The following is a 22,865-nucleotide window of genomic DNA, read 5'->3' as shown; positions in this document are numbered from 1 at the left end:
ACAGGGGCACGTCCAAACCCATTCACATATTGTAGCTGTTCAAAGACAATAAAGTTTGTTGAAAGCTTTCCCGCTTTCAAAATGGCGACGTCAACTGCCTGCACGGAAGTGGCCTTCGAATACAAAAGCCAACGTCCTCAACGAGGTGAGCAGGAGGAAAGTCCCAATGTCACGATGGCCGCTCTACGCTCAATCAATGGGAAATAAGTGCCACTTCCAAGATGGCGGCGGCGTTTTCCGGCGAAAGAGGTGCGGTCACGCCGCATCACCAAGGTAATTTCCCGGCAGGCCCCACGCCTTACGCTGGCTTTTAAGGTTGCGCGCTGAGGTCGCAGCGGTAAAGCGCGTCACGCACAGGCCGGCAGGAGGAAGATGGCCGCTCCGGGGGAATACTTCAGCATTGGCTCCCAGGTTTCGTGCCGGACTTGCCAGGAGACGCGGTTGCAGGGGGAGGTGGTGGCGTTTGACTACCAGAGCAAGATGTTGGCGCTCAGTATCCTAAATGTGACGGAGGGGCCGGTGGTGGTGGAGGAAAAGCCCGGGCTGGGGGAGGGGGACCCCACACTATGAGCTGCTGCCTGTAGCGGAGCTAACAGCGTGTAGCCAGCGGGCGGGGGCGCTACATCCGCGCCGCTGCGGCTCCTTACACGCTGCAGGTGCCCGCTGCTCGCCAGCTGTGCTGTCCGGTGACCGGTGTGGTGTGGGCGCTGTGTGCTGGGCTGGGAGGCCTCTCATCTCCATGTGTTACTGTCCTGCAGCACCTCAGGGTGTGATGACTTGGGTGTCTAATGCATCCTGTGTGTGTGCGGTGTTATCAGGGGCCGTGTATGAGGAAGGGCCATGCTACCTGTGTGACAAGGTCACCATGATGCTCTGCATCCGCCTGGGAGTCCACCTGTAGGATCGGCACGTAGTGTTAGGAATTGGCCCTGGAAAAATGGAAATCTTAGTATATGTTGGTAGTAACAGGATTTTAAAAATGCATTCCTGTTCTAGGATTGTAGCTGGACTTGGAGCCCTGGGGTTTTTCTGTATGCTTTGATCACTGCATTTAAAAATGGTGGACTCCCTTGTTTAAATTGGATTTTTGTAATTGCGTTCAAATAGTGAGGTTTCTTTAGAAGTTCTTGTATAGTGCTGGTGGTGTTGCCATTTTCTGTGTAAATTTAGGGGGATTTTCCATCGAAGACCATTTACAGGTCAGGAATTTAATATTGAGGAATACTTTACTATAGCCCCCGAATTTGTCAACCTGGAAAATTGTCTTAACTCTTTTTAAAGTTTTGGGTGTGACTGAGGGTTGCGCCCTTATTATTGGCTCTACGTGTTTGGTGCCCTTAGCGTTCCTCCTATTCTGGTGACCGTATTGATATGGTGCTATACCACGTTCCCCCAGGTATGAGCAGATAGATGATACCCATAAGTGGTTGTGGGGATAGCTCTCAGTGGAGCAGTAAACTGGCACAGATTTGGGGGCTCCAGCACCTCGCCTACTATACAGGTTGTTTGCCTTTAGGGTTTCTGTTATGTAGTGAACATGGTATATGTGATTAGGGTTTGTATCTGGGTCCCCCTGGTTATGTGGTTTGTGGTATAATCTATGTTCAAATATGTTTACAATGTTTTGTTGTGTTAAATAAATTTAAAACCATAGCTAGTGATACAGGGCTATTGCCCCCCTTATGGGGCATCCATATTACTTTATCATGTTTTGAATATAATCTCATTGTAGCTCTAGTCCATTCTAATGTTAATCAGGTTTTCCACAGGAAGTAGGGTCCCTGCTTAGCCGTGGCTGCAGTGAAGTGAAAACCTTAAATAGATTATGGACAGAGGTGGCACTGTTTAATTGAAGAGCAGACTTTTTCATAATCTTATTCAACCCCTTTTAAATTGTATCATAAGGAACATGCATGGTACGTGGGAGCAGTTTGCAAATAAAGACACAGTACAGGAATGTTGCCACCTTTGTATCAGCTTCATCCAGGGTGGAGGCCAGTCTTTTCAGCCTTTTAAAATGCAGATTGTGTTGGGTTTTGTCACTGGGTGATCTCTGTTAGCAGCGGGACTGAAAAGTAAAGTTAAAATCCATGTCTTTGGCTCATGTTTGGATACTACAGTAGTTACAGGGGAGGCGGGTGAGCAGTTCGATCCAGAAAGAACTGCCTGCCCAGAGCCCTAAAAGTGCACTTTTCAGTTCTGCTGCCACTTACACATACAAAGATAGGACTAGTCCACCACCAGCTGCTGAACTGGCGATTACCTGCTCTTCCATTGGTTTTACACTACCTGTAATTGGTATGAGACGGCCCCACTCATTTTTTCTATTCATGTGGGATTGTCATTTCCTGCCATATGTCGTGTTTTCCTTAATCACCTTGTCTACAGAATGCCCCTCGACTAGTGGAAAACCCAACCATGCTGACATCCTCCTGCTTAACCTGCAGTATGTGTCTGAAGTAGAGGTATTGAACGATCGCACACAGACTCCTCCGCCTCTAGCCTCCCTCAACATTGGCAAGGTAGGTTGGACATCTGCTCATCACATTGCATTTGGGTAGATTAGGGAAAACCCCTTTAATCCACTTGCTGACGCATGACAGTAAAGGCTTTGCCTTCTTAGGTGTATAGTTAAAGAGGACCAGTCACCCAGAAATTGGGCACTAGGAGCCGCTTACTAAAGTAAGCGGCTCCTAGTGCTAAAACAAACGCAGTATTACACTGCTAGCGTTATCAGAAACCTTGGATAACACTATCTAACACCGCTGCAGAGTACATTACAAATGCTGGACCGCTCTCAAAGTGCTCCGGGGCATTCATGAGGGGGGCAGGATTAGGGGTGGTGACTGCATGATGCACGGCAGTCACTGGTGAGCTATGGAGTGTGCAGGACGGTCCGGGGAAGAGGCAGCGCCTCGGACCGCCCCCTCATGAATACGCCGGACCGCTTTTAGAGCACACCGGCACTTCCATTGTACTCCGAAGCGATGACACCGCTGCATTTGTTTTGGCACTAGCAGCTCCTAGTGGCCAATTTCTGGCTGTCAGGACCTTTTTAAATATTTATACATTTAAATTAAGATTCTCTAAATAGAATATTTTAAGATTTTTCCATTGCCGAAAAGTTGTATTCAGTGAGGTGTAAGGTAAGAGGTATAAGCACCTTTTTAGCTGTGAATGTGGCTGCAGACAGGGCAGTGGGTAATTTCCTTTGTCAATAATTACCCTCCCTAGTGTATAGGTTATGGAGCGGTCAATTACCTTGAATACTCTTTAGTTTAGTATTTGCTGGTGCACACAATGCCATAAGCGGCTTTGCATAATTAGATTTTTGATAAAGCTTGACTAGTCTTAAAAGGATTTTCAAGTTTCATTGGGCGGCTGGGGCAAGAGGAAGGTAAACTTCTCCTCATTATTGTTGCATGGTCCTCAGGCTCTGCTCACGGGGTTGAGAATGATGAGTCTTCATGTTGATTACTGCTCTTCCTGTAATGGCTGAGGCCCTGAGTAGTTGCAGTAGTTGTGTGGCTACCGCCATTGTTGTAACTGAGCCAAAGGGCTGCACTGTGGGAACAGGGAGCCATGGAATGGCACACAGATAAACCATTGTAATGGACTTCCTTTTCCTAAAATCTTAAATTTGTAGTAATCCTTTTCTAACTCTGACCTGATGAAATACAAGGTGGATTTTGCTGCATATTTCACCAAACACCCACTAGCAAAACCCGCAATTGGTATTAACCCTTCGATCACTGCTGGGAAAGCTGGCGGCGACAGTAAAAAGCCAGCGGCGCTGCCATATTGGCTTAGATTGTTGCTCCCTGTGACGTCATCAGGGAGTTGCGATCTGTTACCATGCGGGCTTCAGGTCCTAAGACCCGATGCTGTCTTGTTTTGGCCAATCTATTATAATGTGGGGTTTGTGCATTTAATAGATGTGGGAAAGTCCCATATACTGCCCTACTGTAGTATTTCTGTATATAGTAAGATACATCAGACAACCTAGGGTTAAAGTACCCTAGATCTTAAAAATTGTAAATAATGTACTGTATTTTCCGGACTGTAAGGCGCACATAAAAGCCTTGGATTTCCTTGGAAATCCAAAGTGCGCCTTATAGTCCGGTGCGCCCTATGTATGGCGCAGGGCAGCGGACCATACTTACATAGGTCCCCGCTACCGGAGACAGCAGATCTCCAGCGGGAACTGCAGACCACGCGGCACGAACAACTTCTGCCGCGTCGTTCTGCAGTTCCCGCTGGAGATCTGCTGTCTCCGGTAGCGGGGACCTATGTAAGTATGGTCCGCTGCCCTCCTCCACCTCACCTTCCCCGCGTCGCCGCGTCTCTTCTCGTCGGGTCTCCGCTCCGCCACCGGACCCTGCGCCTTATAGTCCGATGCGCCTTATATATGGAATTATTACATATATAAGGCGCATCGGACTGATGCGCCTTATATTCCGGTGCGCCTAATGGCCCGGAAAATACGGTATATATTTTTCAAATTGCCTCTTTTTCCCTAGAACTGATATAAAACAGTAAATAAATCATCATCCTAGATCTGACAGTATGGTATGCTGGTATATTTATTTTGCGATCAAAATATAATAACTGTTATTTCCGGCGTTTAACCCCGTAACGGAAAATGGTCTCTTTTTTTTGCCATTTTGCAACATTTAAAAAATATTTATAAAAAGTGATCAAAAAGGTAGCAATGAACACCTCAAATGAGACAACACAAAGCTTCGTACACTGCAGTATGAAAATTTTGGTATACGGTAGTTCTTAACTTTTGTAAATGTATGAAAACATAAAACCTGTATAAGAAAATGGCGCAGATGTTTTTTTTTTTTTTTTTTTTTTTTTTTTTCCACCAATTTCACTAAATTTGGAATTTTCTTCTGCTTCCCAGGACACAGTATGGAGTATTTAATACCTTCAATATGAAGTGCAATTTGTTACATTGAAAACCAGCTGTCACACAGCTCTTTACATGAAAAATAAGTTATAGGTCTTTGGTGGGGAGTGAAAAATAGAAATGCAAAAACAAAAAAGGGTCTTGTTCTTGAGGGTTAAAGGACATCTACCATCAGAATCAAGGATTGTAAACCAAGCCCACTACCATACTAGTGTTTGCCCCCTCTGGCAGGATGAGCTCCTAGCCCTACTCCATTTTCAGCAGTGCCCTCAGAACACTGGAAGAAGCCCACAGTGGTCCGGCGTATTCATAGCGGGGTGTACGTGTCCGAGGAGGCGGTGACCTATGAATACGCCAGCCCGCTTTGCGTTTGGTTCGGCTTATTCCCTGGCTTTTACAAAAAAGCTCTTAAAATTATGCAAATTAGTCTGTGGGCCTCTGGGCTCGAGGTGTTAATGGAGCCTGGAGCCCCTTAGTTTAATTTGCATAGTTTTAAAAGCCTTTTTTTTTTTCTTAAACCAGGGCATAAGAACCTGCCAAATGGAGAGCACACACCTGTATGTCAGTGTAAAGGTTTACAAGCCTTCATTCTGGTGTTAAATGTCCTTTAAATAGGATCTGTTGGATTAGTAATAATATGAAATAACCATTTCTGATCATTCCTAGTTGTTGAATTCCTACATTTCTAGGAATAATTACGGAAATGACATGGATATGGGAAGAAGCTACTGCCCAGACTTCACAATATAGGCCTCCAGATGAATATGTTTTTAGTTCAGTGGTGTCATGAAGAAATGTAAAATATAATATATCATTTTTTTTCAGCTGGCGAGCAGAGCCCGGTTGGAGAAGGAAGAGAAGATGAGCCAGGCTTATGCCATCAGTGCCGGGGTCTCTCTGGAAGGACAGCAACTATTCCAGACCATTCATAAGACGTAAGTGGTCTGCTCCAACTGCACTGCACAGTATGGTTTTCATTATTCATCCTGAGAATTTAATTACTGTTTGAGTGTTGTGTCCCCCTCAAACGCTGTAATATTCTAATGGGCTCAATGCTGAAAGACCCTGAACTTGTATATGTATATCTTGTATATGGAGGGGAATAATTCTTTAAGTGTATTGTGATTGCCTATTACACCCTGCCAGCTGTAAATGGCTGATGTTATGGGTTACCAGTTGGTTATATGATGGCCCCCATACAATGTAGCCGCTGGCTGATGCTACACTTGAGATTCTGTAGATATTAACAGTTGGAAATTTGTGAGTTGGTGACTGGATTCTCTTACTTCATGCTGAAGCTCTGAAACCTCTCCTCTGTCTGAACTGACAAGCCTTTATTCCCTCTTTAAGATTTCAGAGTGTAGGGGGTAGAGAAAACCTAGCTGCTGTGACCCGCTGCTCCCTTCTCCATAGTTTGTGTGATCTGACTTCATAATGAGCTTCTGTCTTGGTAGCAAGACTGAATTCAGCAAGGAGAGAAGTAGAGATGTAAACTTGCTGGGCCATATTACAAAGACTTTTAACCCTTTCATGACCACCATACAGCTATATACGTCCTATTTGCAGAAAGGACGTCTATAAATGTCTTGACAGTACTTCAAACGGCCATATCTACTGAACCCTGGCACGTAGAAACATACGTTGTATGTCAATTTACACAGAAGAATCTCCCCTTTAATATGTTGTATGAATGCTTAACAGAACTGAATATATTCACCCTCAGTTTGTAATATTTTTTTTTATACACCGCTTTGTATACCAGATTGTAACTTAAATAATGGATCTCTCTGGTTCTCAATCTTCCATGCACAATCCATAAGAGGACTCTCCTGTTTAATATGACACTAGAATTGTGTTTCTAGGTGCATGGGCTCGGGATAAATATTCTATCAATTTAGTCTCGCATGTCATGCAAAAACAAAGTAAAAATTGTTGAGATATGTTAAGCTTTTCCAGAGATATCGTCATTTAAAGAATTACCTGGCAGAATGTCAAAATTTGACCTGAACATTCAGGCACCAATCACCATGGGTCAAAATTTACATAACTATAAAATAAGTGACTTTCACCTTCCTTTTACTAAGACATAACATTACGTAAAGTAAACTTGTACTTTTTTTTTTGTTTACAATTTGAAAAAAATGCACTTTAAAGCTTTTCTCCTCTTATAGTTTTGAAAGATGTCTGGGAAATTCTTTTTTTTTTTTTCTTTTTTTTTTGTGGGCAACAGCTTCATTCATGTGCTCCGTATTTGTATTAATGAATATGGTCTTCTACAGGATAAAGGACTGTAAATGGCAAGAGAAGAATATAGTAGTTATGGAAGACGTAGTAATCTCTCCACCCTACCAAGTGGAGAACTGCAAAGGAAAGGAAGGCAGCGCACTAAGCCATGTTCGCAAAATAGTGAGTTACTGCTAAGTTTCTTACTCTTTTCTCTATCTGCTACTGTCTTGCTGTGTGAATGTCAGGGTTGCTCACTTTCTACTTCTGGTATTGTGTTACTATTATTTGTACAAGCCCCTGGTTATATGGGCATTGCATGAGCCTAGTTGTGGATGGCCGAGAAATTCCCAAATCCAACCTGCCACTCCATTCCTTAGAAGTGCAATAGACCCCCATTCACCACTGGGATCCCCAATCCTGTGAATAGAGGACATCTTTGTGTGGATTAACAATCCATTTAAGGAATTCTATGTGTAATTGTTAGTCAACAAAACGAAGGCACAGCCGCCTCATTCTGCTGATTGGTGCCAATTGATGAATGAACATCCCCCTTATGTAACTCTGGCCTATACCAATAATGGTGCCCAAACCACAACCAAAACCCATTTATTTATTACCAAGTGCCAACACAGCAGTAACTTATTGCTCACTGCTCTGTCATCTTTCTATTGTATTGGTGACCTTAAGACATGAATATGGTTAAAAGGAGAAATTTGGATTATGATTGTAGCTTTGCTTGAAGGCCCCCCTGAACAGGAGAAATCATGGGCCCTAAAGCAGAACTACTCCATTACTACTAATTCTTCCTGCTGTACCAAGCAGCCCAAAATATATAGCTGATTGCGGTATGTCCTGGGAAGCCTGCAACGGGAGGCCTTGAATTCTATTGGGTGAATCCTACGCTGGAGCCCCAGCCTGGGTGCCCACAGAGTGCTTGGAGTGCCACCTCTGGTACTATAGCTTCGCCACCACTGACGCCTATACTAAGGTGTCTTCTAATTGCATGATATTTCCATACCTCTTCTCCCTAATGTCCCATCTTCTTTTTATGCTGTTTTGCAGACATTTTATTTAATTATTTCATGTTTCTAGGTTGAAAAACACTTTAGAGATTTGGATAATCAGAAGGGGCTGCAGAGAAATGCAATTCAACCATCACAGAAGGAAACCAGCACGTCCTCCTGAGCCCTCAGCTGCATCGGCCTGTCCGCCCCTGAGCTGCCTGCTCTTTATTCCACTGTGGTGGGATCCGTGCGAAGAGTTACAGAGAAAGGGGTGGTCAACTTAGGGATGGGGGCAAGCAGGGGGGTGGATCGGGGTGGTATGGGTAGCTTTTATTTCCGGACTAGTCCCTCTCAACCCCTTCCTACAATGGCCTCGAAGTACTGGATTTTGTATTGAGGGGGTTGAGGAGATGCAGAGTTATAGCGGACCCCATGGGGATCCCCTATTTTTTTCCCCCCAATTTTTTTTTTTTTTCGTTCCATTTGCCAGTCCGGCTCCAGTTGAGAATTTTCCCAAGGTTGCATTTCTCCCACAACAGTACTGTTCTCCCAATCCTATTTTTTTTGTTAATGTTTACTTTTTGTCTTTTATTTGTGTTATGTTTCTCTTTTCTCTCCTGTTGCTGGGTGAAATCCTCAACCCTTCCTCAGCCACTGGGACAGGACAGTGCTTGGCATGGCTCCCTCTGGCCGTGAAAGGGTTATAAATTTGCCTGTAAAAAGAACAACAAACTTAAAAAAACAAAAAAAAACACAAAAAACAGAAAATAAAAAAATGAAAAACAAAAGTAAACCCTGTCTGCAAGATATTTCCTTGGTTGGCAGCAAATGTGGTGTGGACTATGTGTAGATTCATTCTATTTAGTGCCCTTTTATTCTCTTGTTACATTTGTAAAGTGCACTGAAGGCTCTTTTGGAAATCCATCAGGGCTGTCCCTGGTAGAGGATGGTATTAATATGCTGTGTATTATGAGCTTTTAAACTTTGTGCAATCTATTAATAGTCTAAACGTTCCTAGACAATAAGCTGATCACAATGTTCCCCTGGGACCTCCAGTGACTGTGAAAAAAACTGCATTCAGTTTCTCTGCAGCGCTACCACAGGGAAAAGCGCTGTAAATGTGGGGCAGATAAACAGGTAATCTTCCAGCTTGAAGTTTCATAAAGGGGTTTTCCAGCCTTAACATACGTGTCATAACCATAGGACAGATGGTTAATATGAAATATTCTTGGTTGTAACACCCAACACCACCTTTCTATTGTCTGCCTTGGCCTCTGTCCAGAAAACAGTAGCACCGCTGCCATCTGAATGGTGGGGGATTTCAGAAGGAAGGAGGCCATGGATAACACATTTAAAGATCATATAGTATATCATGCTTCAATGTGATAGCAAATAGTTGGAGGAATCCACTCTGTTCTCCATAAGACTCCAACTTATTGAACTTTAGGAGGTGAACAAAACTCTTGGCTAATTCTACCCTCTACCATCTTCCAGTTGGCAGGGTTGCCTCAATGGCTCCCACAGCACTTCATTAGTTCGGTTCCTGGATCCCCTAAATTTATAATGTTCTACCATTATTTTAGTGTGGTAGTGGTAATGGTAGTGGCAGCAGCTTACATGGGTGTTAATGGAGCCCCTCGGCCTAATTTGCTTAGTCTTTCACCTCAGTGGTAGATGTACTTTAAGGACTCTCACATGTATCTTATGAGCTGGATTACCCAACCCCTGTCCCACTCGGTAAGCATGTGTGTCTTGTTGTTTTTCTCACTTAAACATTCACATCGGCCCCTCACTCGCAGCATCCGCATCGCCTGTTCTGGAGTTTTATCAGAAGGTTTGGTAAATGCTATCAAATTAGTCAAATTAAATGGCTGTTAATATTTGCATTTACAAAATGCAGCAGTTCATGTGATAACACGTGTGGTAATGTATGCATTAACATTTGTTTACAAAATGCAACGGTTAACGGCCATTTAATTAGGCAAATCTCTCCTCGGTTGTTCCATGCGTTCATCGCCACATGTGAATGCACCCTTAAACAGGACCTGTCACCCATAATTTCGGCACTAGGTGCTGCTTACTAAAGTAAACAGCTCCTAGTGCTTAAAGGGGTTTTCCAGGAATATGAACGTCTGACACAAAACCCTTGGGGTGCGGTCACACGTTGCAGTTAAAGCTGCATCGCAATCAGCTTTGAGGTGGTTTTAGGTGCAGTTTTGTCAATTTAGCAGGTGAAAGACCTGAACTGAACGGGTGAATTTGATTTTGAAGGGGAAACCTGCTCCACAAATGTCATTCACCCATTCAGTTCTTGTCTTTCACCTGTTAAATTGACAAAACTGCACCTAAAACCTCCTCAAAGCTGATTGCAATGCAGTTTTAACTGAAACGTGTGACCGCACCCTTGATGATATAAATAAATGAGTACAACAATACCCAATGTAATTCGTCACAAACCAGAACTTAAATAGTTTGATTTTATGATTTACAAAATTTATGGCCTCTCTAAAGTAGGTGGGGTTATCACCAAGATGGCCGCCACTGGAAACTACAGGTTCCATGATCCTTTAGTGCTCTTATGCTCTGCTCCCAGTGATGATGTAACAGGTTTTCTTGCTCTGTTACCATAGTAATGATGTGTAACTGCCATCACCACAACACTGGCCATACTGGATGCACTGCAGCCAAACGTAGTGGTGATCACATGACCTGCCCAGGCAGGTGCAGGACATGTGACCAGCGGCCATCTTGTGGCCTGTGTCTGATCCACAACGGACCGCGCGGGGGAAATTAACGGACTGATTAAAGGGCCAGTAGCATTTTAATTCTTCGTTAGTCTATGTCACCAGCATTTTCTGCTAAGGGGAGCAAAATTTTAAATAAAATATAAGCTAATGTGTAATTAGTTGAGTACCCATTTGTATATGAATTATGCTGATTCCCGGAATACCCCTTTAAACAAATGCTGCTGTGTTAGAAGGATAGCGTTTCCGGAAACCTCCGGTAACGCTATCTAACACTGCGGCGGGGTACAATGTAATTGACGTACTGCCACGTTGGCCTATGGAGCGAGCGGGGCGGTTCAGGGAAGAGGCAGCGCCTCGCACCGCCCCCTCATGGCGAGCGGTCCGACGATTACATTGTACTCCGCAGCAGTGTTAGGGTTACCGGAGGTTTCCGGTAACGCTATCCTTCTAACACTGCGGCGTTTGTTTAAGCACTAGGAGCTGCTTACCTTGGTAAGCAGCTCCTAGTGCCGAAATTATGGGTGACAGGTCCTTAAAGTATAGTATACTACACCTTCTGATATTAGTTGCTTCCTAGCTTAGAGAAGCTGTCACTTTGCTTTACCCCCACTAAACTACTAGACCCCTCAGCTAGGATATGGAATTTCCTTTCTCAGTTCCCTTTTCTAAGTTTCCATATTTAAAGAAAAGAAAGTCAATTCTTCCTGCCTCATTTTCACATGAATTTAAGTTTTGTGATTGCAGAGGGAGGGTCACTTCAGAATCCATTATCTTTGCTTCTAGAATACCTAGAAACCTAACATGTTCTTTGTCATGCTATGGCTACAGAACCAGATGTACAGGCAGCTTAAAGGGGTATTCCCATCTGGGCATTTAAATTTAATTCATTTTCCATATGTAATAATTTCTTCAATTAGATGTTATAAAAAAAAAAAAGTTCCTGTGTGAAGATAATTTCTCATAAATGTAGTCATGTTGTCCCTTAGAAATGAGAGCTTCCTTGGATACGGCCACCTCACATTTTGACAGCAGTGGCCAGACATGCGCTATTGAGTCCTGCCTGACCTCCTGGATTTGGCAATCATTACCACAGGACGGCTGTGGGACCTGCAGTAACTCCCGGACATTATATATATACACAAACCTTGTTTCTTTGTGCAATCACTCCAGCAGAGGTGGCCGTATCCAGGGACACAGTCTTGTTTCTAAGGGACCATAATCACTACTTTTATGAGAAATTATCTTCACACATTTTTTTTAATAACATCCCATTGAAGAAAAGTTTATATAAGGCAGATTAATTAATCTGGATGTGAATGCCCAGATAAGAATACGTCTTTAAGACATACTTAGAAATGCAAGATCAACTTCCTGCTCATTTGCTGCTTGTATATCCAGTTCTTGCAGAACGGAGATGGGGGTCTTAAAGATATTCTTATATTTAACATGACACAATTTGCATGTCAACTGCTAAGCTTGTTAAAATTGCTAAACTCATGTAAAAATGTGGTGAATGTTTATATTGCGCATGTGATTTGTTGTTGGTGGAACATAAAGGGAATTTTTCATACTAACCTCAAACGGCACTAGGAGCTGCTTACTCTAGTAAGTGGGGCTGATGCTCTAGTGAATGTAGTGCCTTCAGCTTACAGTAGGAGGCAGCAAAGATGCTGGAGACAGGCCACGCCGTAGGAATCTTTGTGTCTGGTACAGACTGGAGTCCATACATTGGCTCCTTCCGTCATATCTGGGATTGGTTGAAGCATGAGTGACGCATCCAGGCAGCGTCCTTGGTGTCCGTCCAAGGCTGTCGTGTCTACAAATAAATTTCTCAGATACAAAGATGCCTCGAAATCGATGTATAATGACCCTGCTGCTTCTCCGTCTTCTCCTGACAATTTTTTTTACTACCAAAATATCAATAGAAATAGGATTTCGTTTGACAACACATCTGTTTCTGGGAAAGCTGTGTGACAGTAGCTTTGGCACTCTGCTTTTCCTGAGCCCTGAACACCTGTTGTGGTTTTTTTTTTTAATGGACATCCTGCAGATGATGATATAAATAAGCAGACTTGACATTCAGGATTGTGGGAGAGCTGGGAATAGTGTTTACTCCAGTCAATGTTTCCTATATAAGAATTTTCTCTAGAAATACTACTGTTATTTGCTGTGATAGATGCTGGTAGTGTATACAGTGAGGACCGTGACGGAGCATTTATTAGTGCCCATTCAATGTTAGAACCAGACACTTGGATATGATTCCGATGGGTTGTTGCCCCTTATCTATTCAGGTGCCTGAGGGGCTCAAAGGTCCTTCTGTCATGAAAGAAGGCACCACAGTAAAACAAGTTCATACTTAAATATGTATATTTGCATGAAACTGGAAACTCCCTTTAATAAGAGGATGTTGGCTCATTACTTCCCTTCAGTGGGGTTATGCTGACGTGTGCAGACACTGCTGTTACTTGGAGAACTTCATGTATGGAGACAATGAATAAAAAGTATATTTTTTGCTTTTCTTTTGGCAAGAATACCTTGGTACCAATTATCCATCCAAGGTCCCTGAATACCAATATTTTCTACTTTGCAATAACCAAATGTAAGTTCACCTTGTAAGCTAAAAGTTTAGCTAGGGAGCCATCTAGCAGCTATTAGTAGTACAACGATCACCAAACCCTGCATGACCATTAAAACAGGACAGATTTAGCAGATGTGAACAAGGGCATAGCTAAGGGGGCGGTCATATAGCTTGGGCTAATACATCATGGTATGTGCATATAATGCATGTTATTCAACTGCATTGGGTCCCAGAGACCAGTAAGGCCCAGTGGCGTAACTAGGAGTGGCAGGCCGCCATAACAGGCTTCGGCTTGGGGCCCCCCTTCCCACTTAAAAATTATACATATTTGTATACTCACACATGCAAGTTACAATCACACATTTGTACACTTATGCACACTCATATAGAACATATGCAAACACACAGCATATTTGTTATATACATATTATGATGTACAAAGTGCAGCATAATATGGATATAATGATACACATCCTCCACTCTTTAGGGCAGTGATGGCGAACCTTTTGGAGACAGAGTGCCCAAGCTACAACTAAAACCCACGTATATGTCGCAAAGTGCCAACATGACAATTTAAGCAGTAACTTATTGCTTCTTGCTGTAGCACAGGTTTTAATCGTATTGGTCTCCTGAATTCACCAATACAATAGAAAGATGTTGGAGAAATTTGGATTGTAGCTTCCCCACAAGGTCCCCTGAAGAGAGAGAATCAGGGGACCCAGAGCAGAAGCTCCAATGACAATCCATCTCTATCCACACCTTCTAGCTCCTCCTATAGTCCTGGCAGCCAAGGATGTTGCTTTAAAAAAGCGCCAAGCATGGCACGTCCTGGGCTGTATTGGATCACAGGAGAAAGCCTAGCTGGCAAACTCTGTGTTGGGGTGAAGGCCTGGGTGCCCACAGAAAGGGCTCTGAGTGCCACCTCTGGCACCCGTGCCATAGGTTCGCCACCACTGCTTTAGGGTGTCTGGCTGGATGCTGGGTCCTCCTGACACTGTGGGCCCCATAGCGGTTGCTATGGCTGCTACCACTGTAGTTACACCCCTGGTAAGGCCCCATACAGTGGTGGGATGCAAATCATTCACTAGACTCCCTGGGGGAGATTTATCATCAAGTTTCTACGGTAAAACTCATCTAGTTACCTGTGGAAACCAATCGGAGCTTAGCTTTAATTTTAGAAACAGCTGTGGGAAAATTAAAGCTGAGCTGTGATTGGTTGCCATGGGTATCTAGAAAAGTTCTGCTCTGAGACTTATGATAAATCTCCCCCTCAGAGTCTGTGTCTGCCCCTGGTATAGCTGGCAGATGTAGCGACTCCTAATAAGCCCATCTCCATTTAGACATTTAGTATAATAAGTGATATTTATGGTTATGGAGGGGAATTATTTCTTGAATTATTAGGGTGCTGTGACAGTGTGAGTTCATTATACCTGCATGTTGATGACATTGTTCCTTTGCTGTGATGGGATACTGTACTTCAGTGTAACTAATTTTTACCGGGTGCCACTTCATCCTTGTGGTTGCCTTAAAAGTCCCAAAGTAATCCATCTGTTATCCATTTATACACTATTACCATTTACAATCAGCCCTTTTAGGACACAAACCTGCACATATTGTTAAATAACCTGAGACATCGCCATGGTGAATATGTGCCCCTATAGTAGCTAATAGTCACAGCGCCACCACACAGAAGCCAATAGTCACAGTCCTGTAACTGAGTATCTTATGCCACTTAACACAAGGCTGTGGATTGGATTTGATAACCGCGGTGTACATGGTGGGCTTATTGTGTTCTGCATGTGCTATGAGATGGTGTCACGACATTACTGTTTAAATATTTCCTGTGCCATAGGTTATTCCTTTACTGTGGCATCACTCTATATTATCCCTGATGACTGGACTAATTAACACTCCACTATGTAATCCAAGTTTTGTTGTGCAATATTACTATTATAATATCGCTAGATTATCCCTCCACTGTGATATCGCTTTGTATAATTCCTTCCCGCATTGTACCAGTGCTGATTAGATTATGCCTATACAGGCAGTCCCTGGGTTACGTACAAAATAGGTTCCTTGGGTTTGTACTTAAGTTGAACTTGTATATAAGTCAGGCAGTATATTTTACAACTGTAGCTGTAGGATTATCAATAAAACTTAATTACAGACGCCTTACAGCTGATCATTGCAACCTGGGACTAAAGTAAAGCTTCCAGAGAGCTTCACCAGAGGTCACAGTGGGCAGAGGTCCATGTGTAACTAGGGGTTGTCTTTGAGTCGGATGTCCTTAAGTAGTAATATTGTAATTGCCATACACACTATCCCTCTACTGTGACATCACTTTGTGTATTATACCTGTATTGTGACAGCACTTTGTGTATTATCAATGTACTGTGATATCACTGTGTACATTATCTCACTACTGTGACATCATGGCGTGCATTATCCCTATACTGGGACATCACTGTGTGTGTGTATTATCCCTGTACTGAGACATCACTGTGTGTGTGCTTTATCCCTGTACTGAGACATCACTGTGTGTATGCATTATCCCTGTACTGAGACATCACTGTGTGTATGCATTATCCCTGTACTGGGACATCACTGTGTGTGCGCATTATGCCTGTAATGGGACATCACTGGTTTAACTCATTTTTGGTCTTTGCTATCAGTGCTATACACTCACCGGCCACTTTATTAGGTACACTATGCTAGTAACGGGTTGGACCCCCTTTTGCCTTCAGAACTGCCTCAATTCTTCGTGGCATAGATTCAACAAGGTGCTGGAAGCATTCCTCAGAGATTTTGGTCCATTTTGATATTGACATGATGGCATCACACAGTTGCCGCAGATTTGTCGGCTGCACATCCATGATGTGAATCTCCCGTTCCACCACATCCCAAAGATGCTCTATTGGATTGAGATCTGGTGACTGTGGAGGCCATTTGAGTACAGTGACCTCATTGTCATGTTCAAGAAACCAGTCTGAGATGATTCCAGCTTTATGACATGGCGCATTATCCTGCTGAAAGTAGCCATCAGATGTTGGGTACATTGTGGTCATAAAGGGATGGACATGGTCAGCAACAATACTCAGGTAGGCTGTGGTGTTGCAACGATGCTCAATTGGTACCAAGGGGCCCAAAGAGTGCCAAGAAAATATTCCCCACACCATGACACCACCACCACCAGCCTGAACTGTTGATACAAGGCTGGATGGATCCATGCTTTCATGTTGTTGACGCCAAATTCTGACCCTACCATCCGAATGTCGCAGCAGAAATCGAGACTCATCAGACCAGGCAACGTTTTTCCAATCTTCTACTGTCCAATTTCGATGAGCTTGTGCAAATTGTAGCCTCAGTTTCCTGTTCTTAACTGAAAGGAGTGGCACTCGGTGTGGTGTTCTGCTGCTGTAGCCCATCTGCCTCAAAGTTCGACGTACTGTGCGTTCAGAGATGCTCTTATGCCTACCTTGGTTGTAACGGGTGGCGATTTGAGTCACTGTTGCCTTTCTATAAGCTCGAACCAGTCTGCCCATTCTCCTCTGACCTCGTGCATCAACAAGGCATTTCCGCCAACAGAACTGCCGCTCACTGGATGTTTTTTCTTTTTCGCTTTTTCGGACCATTCTCTGTAAACCTTAGAGATGGTTGTGCGTGAAAATCCCAGTAGATCAGCAGTTTCTGAAATACTCAGACCAGCCCTTCTGGCACCAACAACCATGCCACGTTCAAAGGCACTCAAATCACCTTTCTTCCCCATACTGATGCTCGGTTTGAACTGCAGGAGATTGTCTTGACCATGTCTACATGCCTAAATGCACTGAGTTGCCGCCATGTGATTGGCTGATTAGAAATTAAGTGTTAACGAGCAGTTGGACAGGTGTTCATAATAAAGTGGCCGGTGAGTGTATATCATGTCTAAATCACAACATTATAGGGTACTTTATCCTTGTACTGTGCTGTGACATCACAATGTGCATTACCATGATACCTGTAATCACAGACAGGGCCGGCACCAGCACTGGGCAGAGCTGGGCAAGTGCCAGGGGCCCACATAAGGCTGTACATAAGGAATCCATGGGGGTGAGGGGGGCTTTATATAAAATACCCATTAAGGGGCTGTTAGGTAAGATAAACTAGGGAACATTTTAGGGAACAGGAGTATTGGTTTCTTCTTTTTATTTTTTTATAATTTTTATTATAATTAATGCTGCCACAGGAGTTCATTGAAAAGGGGCCCACTGAAACCTGGAGCTGACCCTGATCACAAACCTATATTATCAGGGGAAGCCTTCTTCCTGATGTATAAATGATGAGTAGAACATGTCAGCCGATGCCCACTTCCATAACTGCATGGAATGACTATTCACATTTAGTTTTATTTATGAATTCATCTTTAATGTGTAGATTTTTAATGCCTCAGAGAAGAGTGCTCAAATCATTCTTCTTTATATCAATCACTTCTGTTCAAATCAAAACTAGCAGCGTCCGTGGTGCCCATGAGCTGTGTATAATATTCCAACCTTGTTGTGTTAAAGGTAAAGCCAGCTGCAATACCACACACTTCCACTGGACAAGAGTGGTGCTGTCTTTTAAACTATGTTACAACCCTGAAGCATTTCAGAGGTCTACATACAGTGGGGAAAATTATATAGTCAGCCACCAATTGTGCAAATTCTCCAACTTAAAAAGATGAGAGAGGCCTGTAAGGTTGATGGCACACATTTGGCGCCGTTTTTAAGCGCATGCGGTTTTTGATGGACTGCTTAAAAACGTGCCAAAAACGCTACGTGTGCCATCACTCTAATTGATATCATAGGTAGAACCTCAACTAGGAGAGACAAAATGTGAAAACAGTTCCAGAAAATCACATTGTCTGATTTTGCAAACTATGGTGGAAAATAAGTAATTGGTCAGTAACAAAAGTTCATCTCAATCCTTTGTTATAAATCCTTTGTTGGTAATGACAGAGGTCACACGTTTTCTGTAAGTCTTCACAAGGTTGGCGCACACTGTTGCTGGTATGTTGGCCATTCCTCCATGCAGATCTCCTGTACAGCAGTGATTTTTGGGGCTGTGACTTTGCAACACAGACTTCAATTCCCTCCAAAGGTTTTCTTACCAGCCAATCCTTCATTGCCCTGGTGGTCTGCTTGGGATCATTGTCATGCTGAAAGACTCTGCCATGTTTCAACTTCAATGCACTTTCTGATGGAAGGTGATTTTCACTCAAAAGCTCACAATACATAGTCAAATTCACTCTTTCATGTACACAGATCTATTGTCTTGGTCCCTTTGCAAAGAAACAGCCCCTCGTCATGATGTTGCCCCCCCCCCCCTCCAATGCTTCACTCCCATTCACTCTCCTCCAAACATTACGAGTTGTGTTTCTACCAAACAGTTCTACATTGGTTTCATCTGACCATATGACATTCTCCTAATAATCTTCTGGAACAACAAAATGCTCTCCAGCAAACCTCAGTCGGGCCCGGATATGTTTTGGCTTAAGTAGTGGGACACGTCTGGCACTGCAGGATCCCTGGTGGGGTAGTGTGTTACTGGTGGTAGCATTTGTTACATTGGTCCCAGCTTTCTGCGGGTCAGTCATTATGTCCCCCGTGTGGTCCTGGGATTTTTTTTCTTGCCTTTCTTGTGATCATTTTGACGGCACGGGGTGAGAACTTGCGTGGGTCCCCTGGTCTAATCGGAAATAATCATTCGAGTGCCATAAAAATGCAGACACAAATGAGATGTGCGCCAAATCTTACATGGGCTGCACCTGTTTTTCTTTTGATTTCAGACCATTTTTTCCTTGCCTGTTCTGCGCCAAAAATTGTGCATAAAAAGCCGACAAACTCAACTTAAATGTGTCAGATGATATGAAAAATATAGGCCACGCCCACTTGTTCCCCCAAAAAGGCGGACGAGTCGGGATAGCCGGAAACATCTGTTCTTTCTGGTGCGTACGCATTATAAATGATCCGCAACACTTTTGTGCCTAAAAAACTTGAGTTCCCAACACTTTTTTTTAGGCGCATATATACGATAATACATATGCCCCAATGTGTTTTTCTGGAATTGTTTTCAGATTTTATCTCTATTAGGTGAGGTAGACCCATGATTATAATTATTTATTTACAGTGCACCATTATTTCCATGGTGCTGTACAATCATTCAGGGGTTCACATACATTACATTAAGACAAGAACAAATAGAAGTACAAATACAAACTATATCGATCAGGAGACAAGTGGAAGGAGGACCCTGCCCTTGAGGACTCACAACCTATATGATTCAATTACAGGCCTCTCTCATCTTATTAAGTGGGAGAACTTGCACAATTGGTGGCTGAGTAAATACTTTTTTCTCCACGTAAGTCCTGCTTTCTGTCTGTTCTGACCAACTCCAGTAAATCCCACATGGCAGCACATATTACATGTATCCTCTTATTTAAGATTATTCATCTCACTTGTCCTGTGTTTCAAAGGGACCATCAGGTTCATTCCAGTTCTTCTCTTGATTTTTTTTACGGTTCCTCTCGGCCATTACAATTGCAGCTATGACAGTAACTAACACGGTTATAGTGATGACCAGTACTGTGGCAGTCTCGGCTACACATAGCTGGTTGTCCACTGATACCAGGGCAGCACCAGAGAGTTGAGGTGGTCCTGCACAAGTGAGATTGTCATAGTCATCTATGTGCAGATGCCTCACACTGGTAATCTTCCCGAACACTCTCTGCAAGTCACAGTCACATATCCATGGGTTGCCAGATACTTGGATGTGAGTACTGGGGGTTTGGAGGTTGAGGAACGTCTTAAACTTGAGATGACTTAACTGATTGTCTGAGAGAGACAAGAGTCGAAGGGAGTGCAGGGAGGTGAAAGACTCTACAGCGATGGTACTAATATTGTTGTCTGAAAGGTCAAGGAGTTCTAGGTTCTGCAACATAAAAAAATATCCCCCTCTAACTGAATCTAGAAAGTTGGACTGGAGGTGAAGGTGACGTAGCCTAGAAAGTCCACGAAAGGCCCCCTGTTCTATAGAACCCAAATAATTCCTGCTCAGGTCTAATTTTTCCAGACTTTCCATGTGTCTTAGACTTTCATAATTCAAGGCAGTCAACCTATTTGCAGGAACTCGCAGTTCTCTAAGGGAACCTAAACCCCTGGAGAAGTCATGAGGAAGGCTACTGAGTAAGTTATTAGAAAGGTCCAAACGTTCAAGGAAGCCAAGAGAACGAAATGATCTTGCTAACACAACCTCAATCTGGTTATCAGATAAAAGAAGGATCCGAAGTGACCACAAGGCTTGAAATGAGGTAGGCTCAAGGCGGCTGAGGTTGTTCTGGCGAAGATCCAGCATCCACGTACTGTGAGGAAGGTGATGAGGAACCAGGAGGAGCTCCAGATCTCTACATTCCACTAGGTTAGAGGAGTCATAGCAAAGACAAGATGAAGGACAGAACTGGGTGGGATTTGCATCTGTTGTGTACGTCAGGACTAGGAGTGTAAGCAGTGCTGCCATGATGAAGCACATGGTGAGGGATCTCCTTATGCTTTATCTTCTCATAGCTCTCAAAGCATCTTATGCAACTTTGTGATGTATTCTTTCTTATTCTATGGAGATATAAAATGAATTAAAAGTTACAATTTTTTGTAGCATAGACAATTTAACTGGTGTCTTTACTTAACACATTGGGGCACATTTACTTACCCGGTCCATTCGCGTTCCAGCGGCGGCTTCTCTGATGAGCGTTCGGGTCTTCCGGCGATTCATGAAGGTCCTGCGCCCGATGTCCACCAGGTGGCGCTGCTGCGCCAAAGTCCGCCGAGGTGCCCCGTAGTTCATTGTCTATATCGTGGTGCATGTGAGTATGGCCCGTGCGACCAACTTTTTTTTTTTTAAATGCGGCGGTTTTTCCGAATCCGTCGGGTTACTGTTCGGCCACACCCCCCGATTTCCGTCGCGTGCATGCCAGCGCCCATGCGCCACAATCCGATCGCGTGCGCCAAAATCCCGGGGCAATTCAGGGGAAATCGGTGCAAATCGGAAATATTCGGGTAACACGTCGGGAAAACGCGAATTGGGCCCTTAGTAAATAGTATCATAGTATATAAGGCTGGAAGGAGACGCAAGTCCATCAAGTCCAACCTTCAAGAATTAAATAAATGTTTTATCCCCATAACCCGTGATATTTTTTCTCTCCAGAAAGGCATCCAGGCCTCTCTTGAACATGTACATAGAGTCCGCCATAACAACCTCATGCGGCAGAGAGTTCCACAGTCTCACTGCTCTTACAGTAAAGAACCTTTGTCTATGGTGATGGTAGAATCGCCTCTCCTCTAGGCGTAGAGGATGCCCCCTTGTCCTGGTCACAGGCCGAGGTATAAAAAGATCTTTGGAGAGATCCTTGTACTGTCCGTTCAGGTATTTGTACATTGTAATGAGGTCTCCCCTCAGTCGTCTTTTTTCTAAACTGAATAGTCCCAAATTTTGTAATCTGTCATTGTATTCTAGTCCCCCCATTCCCCTAATAATCCTGGTTGCTCTCCTCTGCACCCGTTCCAGCTCTACTATATCCTTTTTATATACTGGTGCCCAAAACTGTCCACAATATTCCATGTGTGGTCTGACCAGGGATTTGTATAAGGGCAGAACTATGTCTTTATCATGAGAATCTATTCCTCTCTTGATACATCCCATTATTTTATTTGCTTTAGCAGCAGCCGCCTGGCTCTGGTCACTAAAATTAAGTTTACCATCCACCAATACCCCCAAGTCCTTTTCAGCCTCAGTTTTACTAAGTAATTGACCGTTTAGAACATAATTATACTTTTTGTTTCCATGGCCCAAGTGCATAACTTTACATTTATCTACATTAAACCTCATCAACCATTTCTCTGCCCATCCCTCAAGCTTCCACAAATCCCTCTGTAATGCTAAACTATCGACCTCAGTATTTATTACTTTACACAGCTTAGTATCATCTGCAAATATTGAAACTTAACTGTGTAAACCCACTACAAGGTCATTAATAAAAATATTAAAAAGAAGTGGCCCCAATACTGACCCCTGTGGCACTCCACTGGTAACATCAACCCAATCGGAGAATGTGCCATTAATGACCACCCTCTGTTTTCTATCACTAAGCCAATTACTTACCCAGATACACAGATTTTCTCCTATTCCCAGCAGTCTCATTTTATATACCAACCTTTTATGTGGCACGGTGTCAAATGCCTTTGAAAAGTCCAGATATACAACATCCACAGCGTCCCCCAGATCCAGTCTTGAACTTACCTCCTCGTAGAAACCAATCAGATTAGTCTGACAGGACCGATCTCTCATAAACCCATGCTGACGCTGGGTTATAAGGTTGTGCACAG

The 22,865-nt window shown here is 43.5% G+C and overlaps 2 protein-coding genes across 3 annotated transcripts; one reads left to right on the top strand and one right to left on the bottom strand.

The window, feature by feature from the left end:
- The first annotated feature begins 130 nt into the window (after nt 1–130).
- On the top strand, nt 131–8,938 carry LSM12 (LSM12 homolog). Of its 2 annotated transcripts, none has more exons than XM_072111295.1 (5): nt 131–273; nt 2,389–2,522; nt 5,741–5,850; nt 7,195–7,321; nt 8,234–8,938. In XM_072111295.1, exons 1-5 carry the CDS (start codon nt 222–224, stop codon nt 8,324–8,326), a joined length of 516 nt encoding a protein of 171 aa, XP_071967396.1. In that variant the 5' UTR covers nt 131–221; the 3' UTR covers nt 8,327–8,938. The 2 variants fall into 2 exon arrangements, with proteins under 2 accessions (XP_071967396.1, XP_071967395.1); XM_072111294.1 differs by lacking the exon at nt 131–273 and adding an exon at nt 282–493.
- Nucleotides 8,939–17,875: 8,937 nt separating this feature from the next.
- Nucleotides 17,876–21,015, bottom strand: LOC140064415 (uncharacterized). The gene has a single exon (XM_072111293.1). The coding sequence runs from the start codon at nt 21,013–21,015 to the stop codon at nt 19,942–19,944; it is 1,074 nt and encodes a 357-aa protein (XP_071967394.1). The 3' UTR covers nt 17,876–19,941.
- Nucleotides 21,016–22,865: the final 1,850 nt, after the last annotated feature.

This window comes from Engystomops pustulosus, chromosome 6, assembly GCF_040894005.1.
Source record: "Engystomops pustulosus chromosome 6, aEngPut4.maternal, whole genome shotgun sequence".
NCBI classification, from domain to species: domain Eukaryota; kingdom Metazoa; phylum Chordata; class Amphibia; order Anura; family Leptodactylidae; genus Engystomops; species Engystomops pustulosus.
The sequence above is the reverse complement of the archived record's forward strand: the minus strand, read 5'-3'. Positions and strand labels throughout refer to the sequence as shown.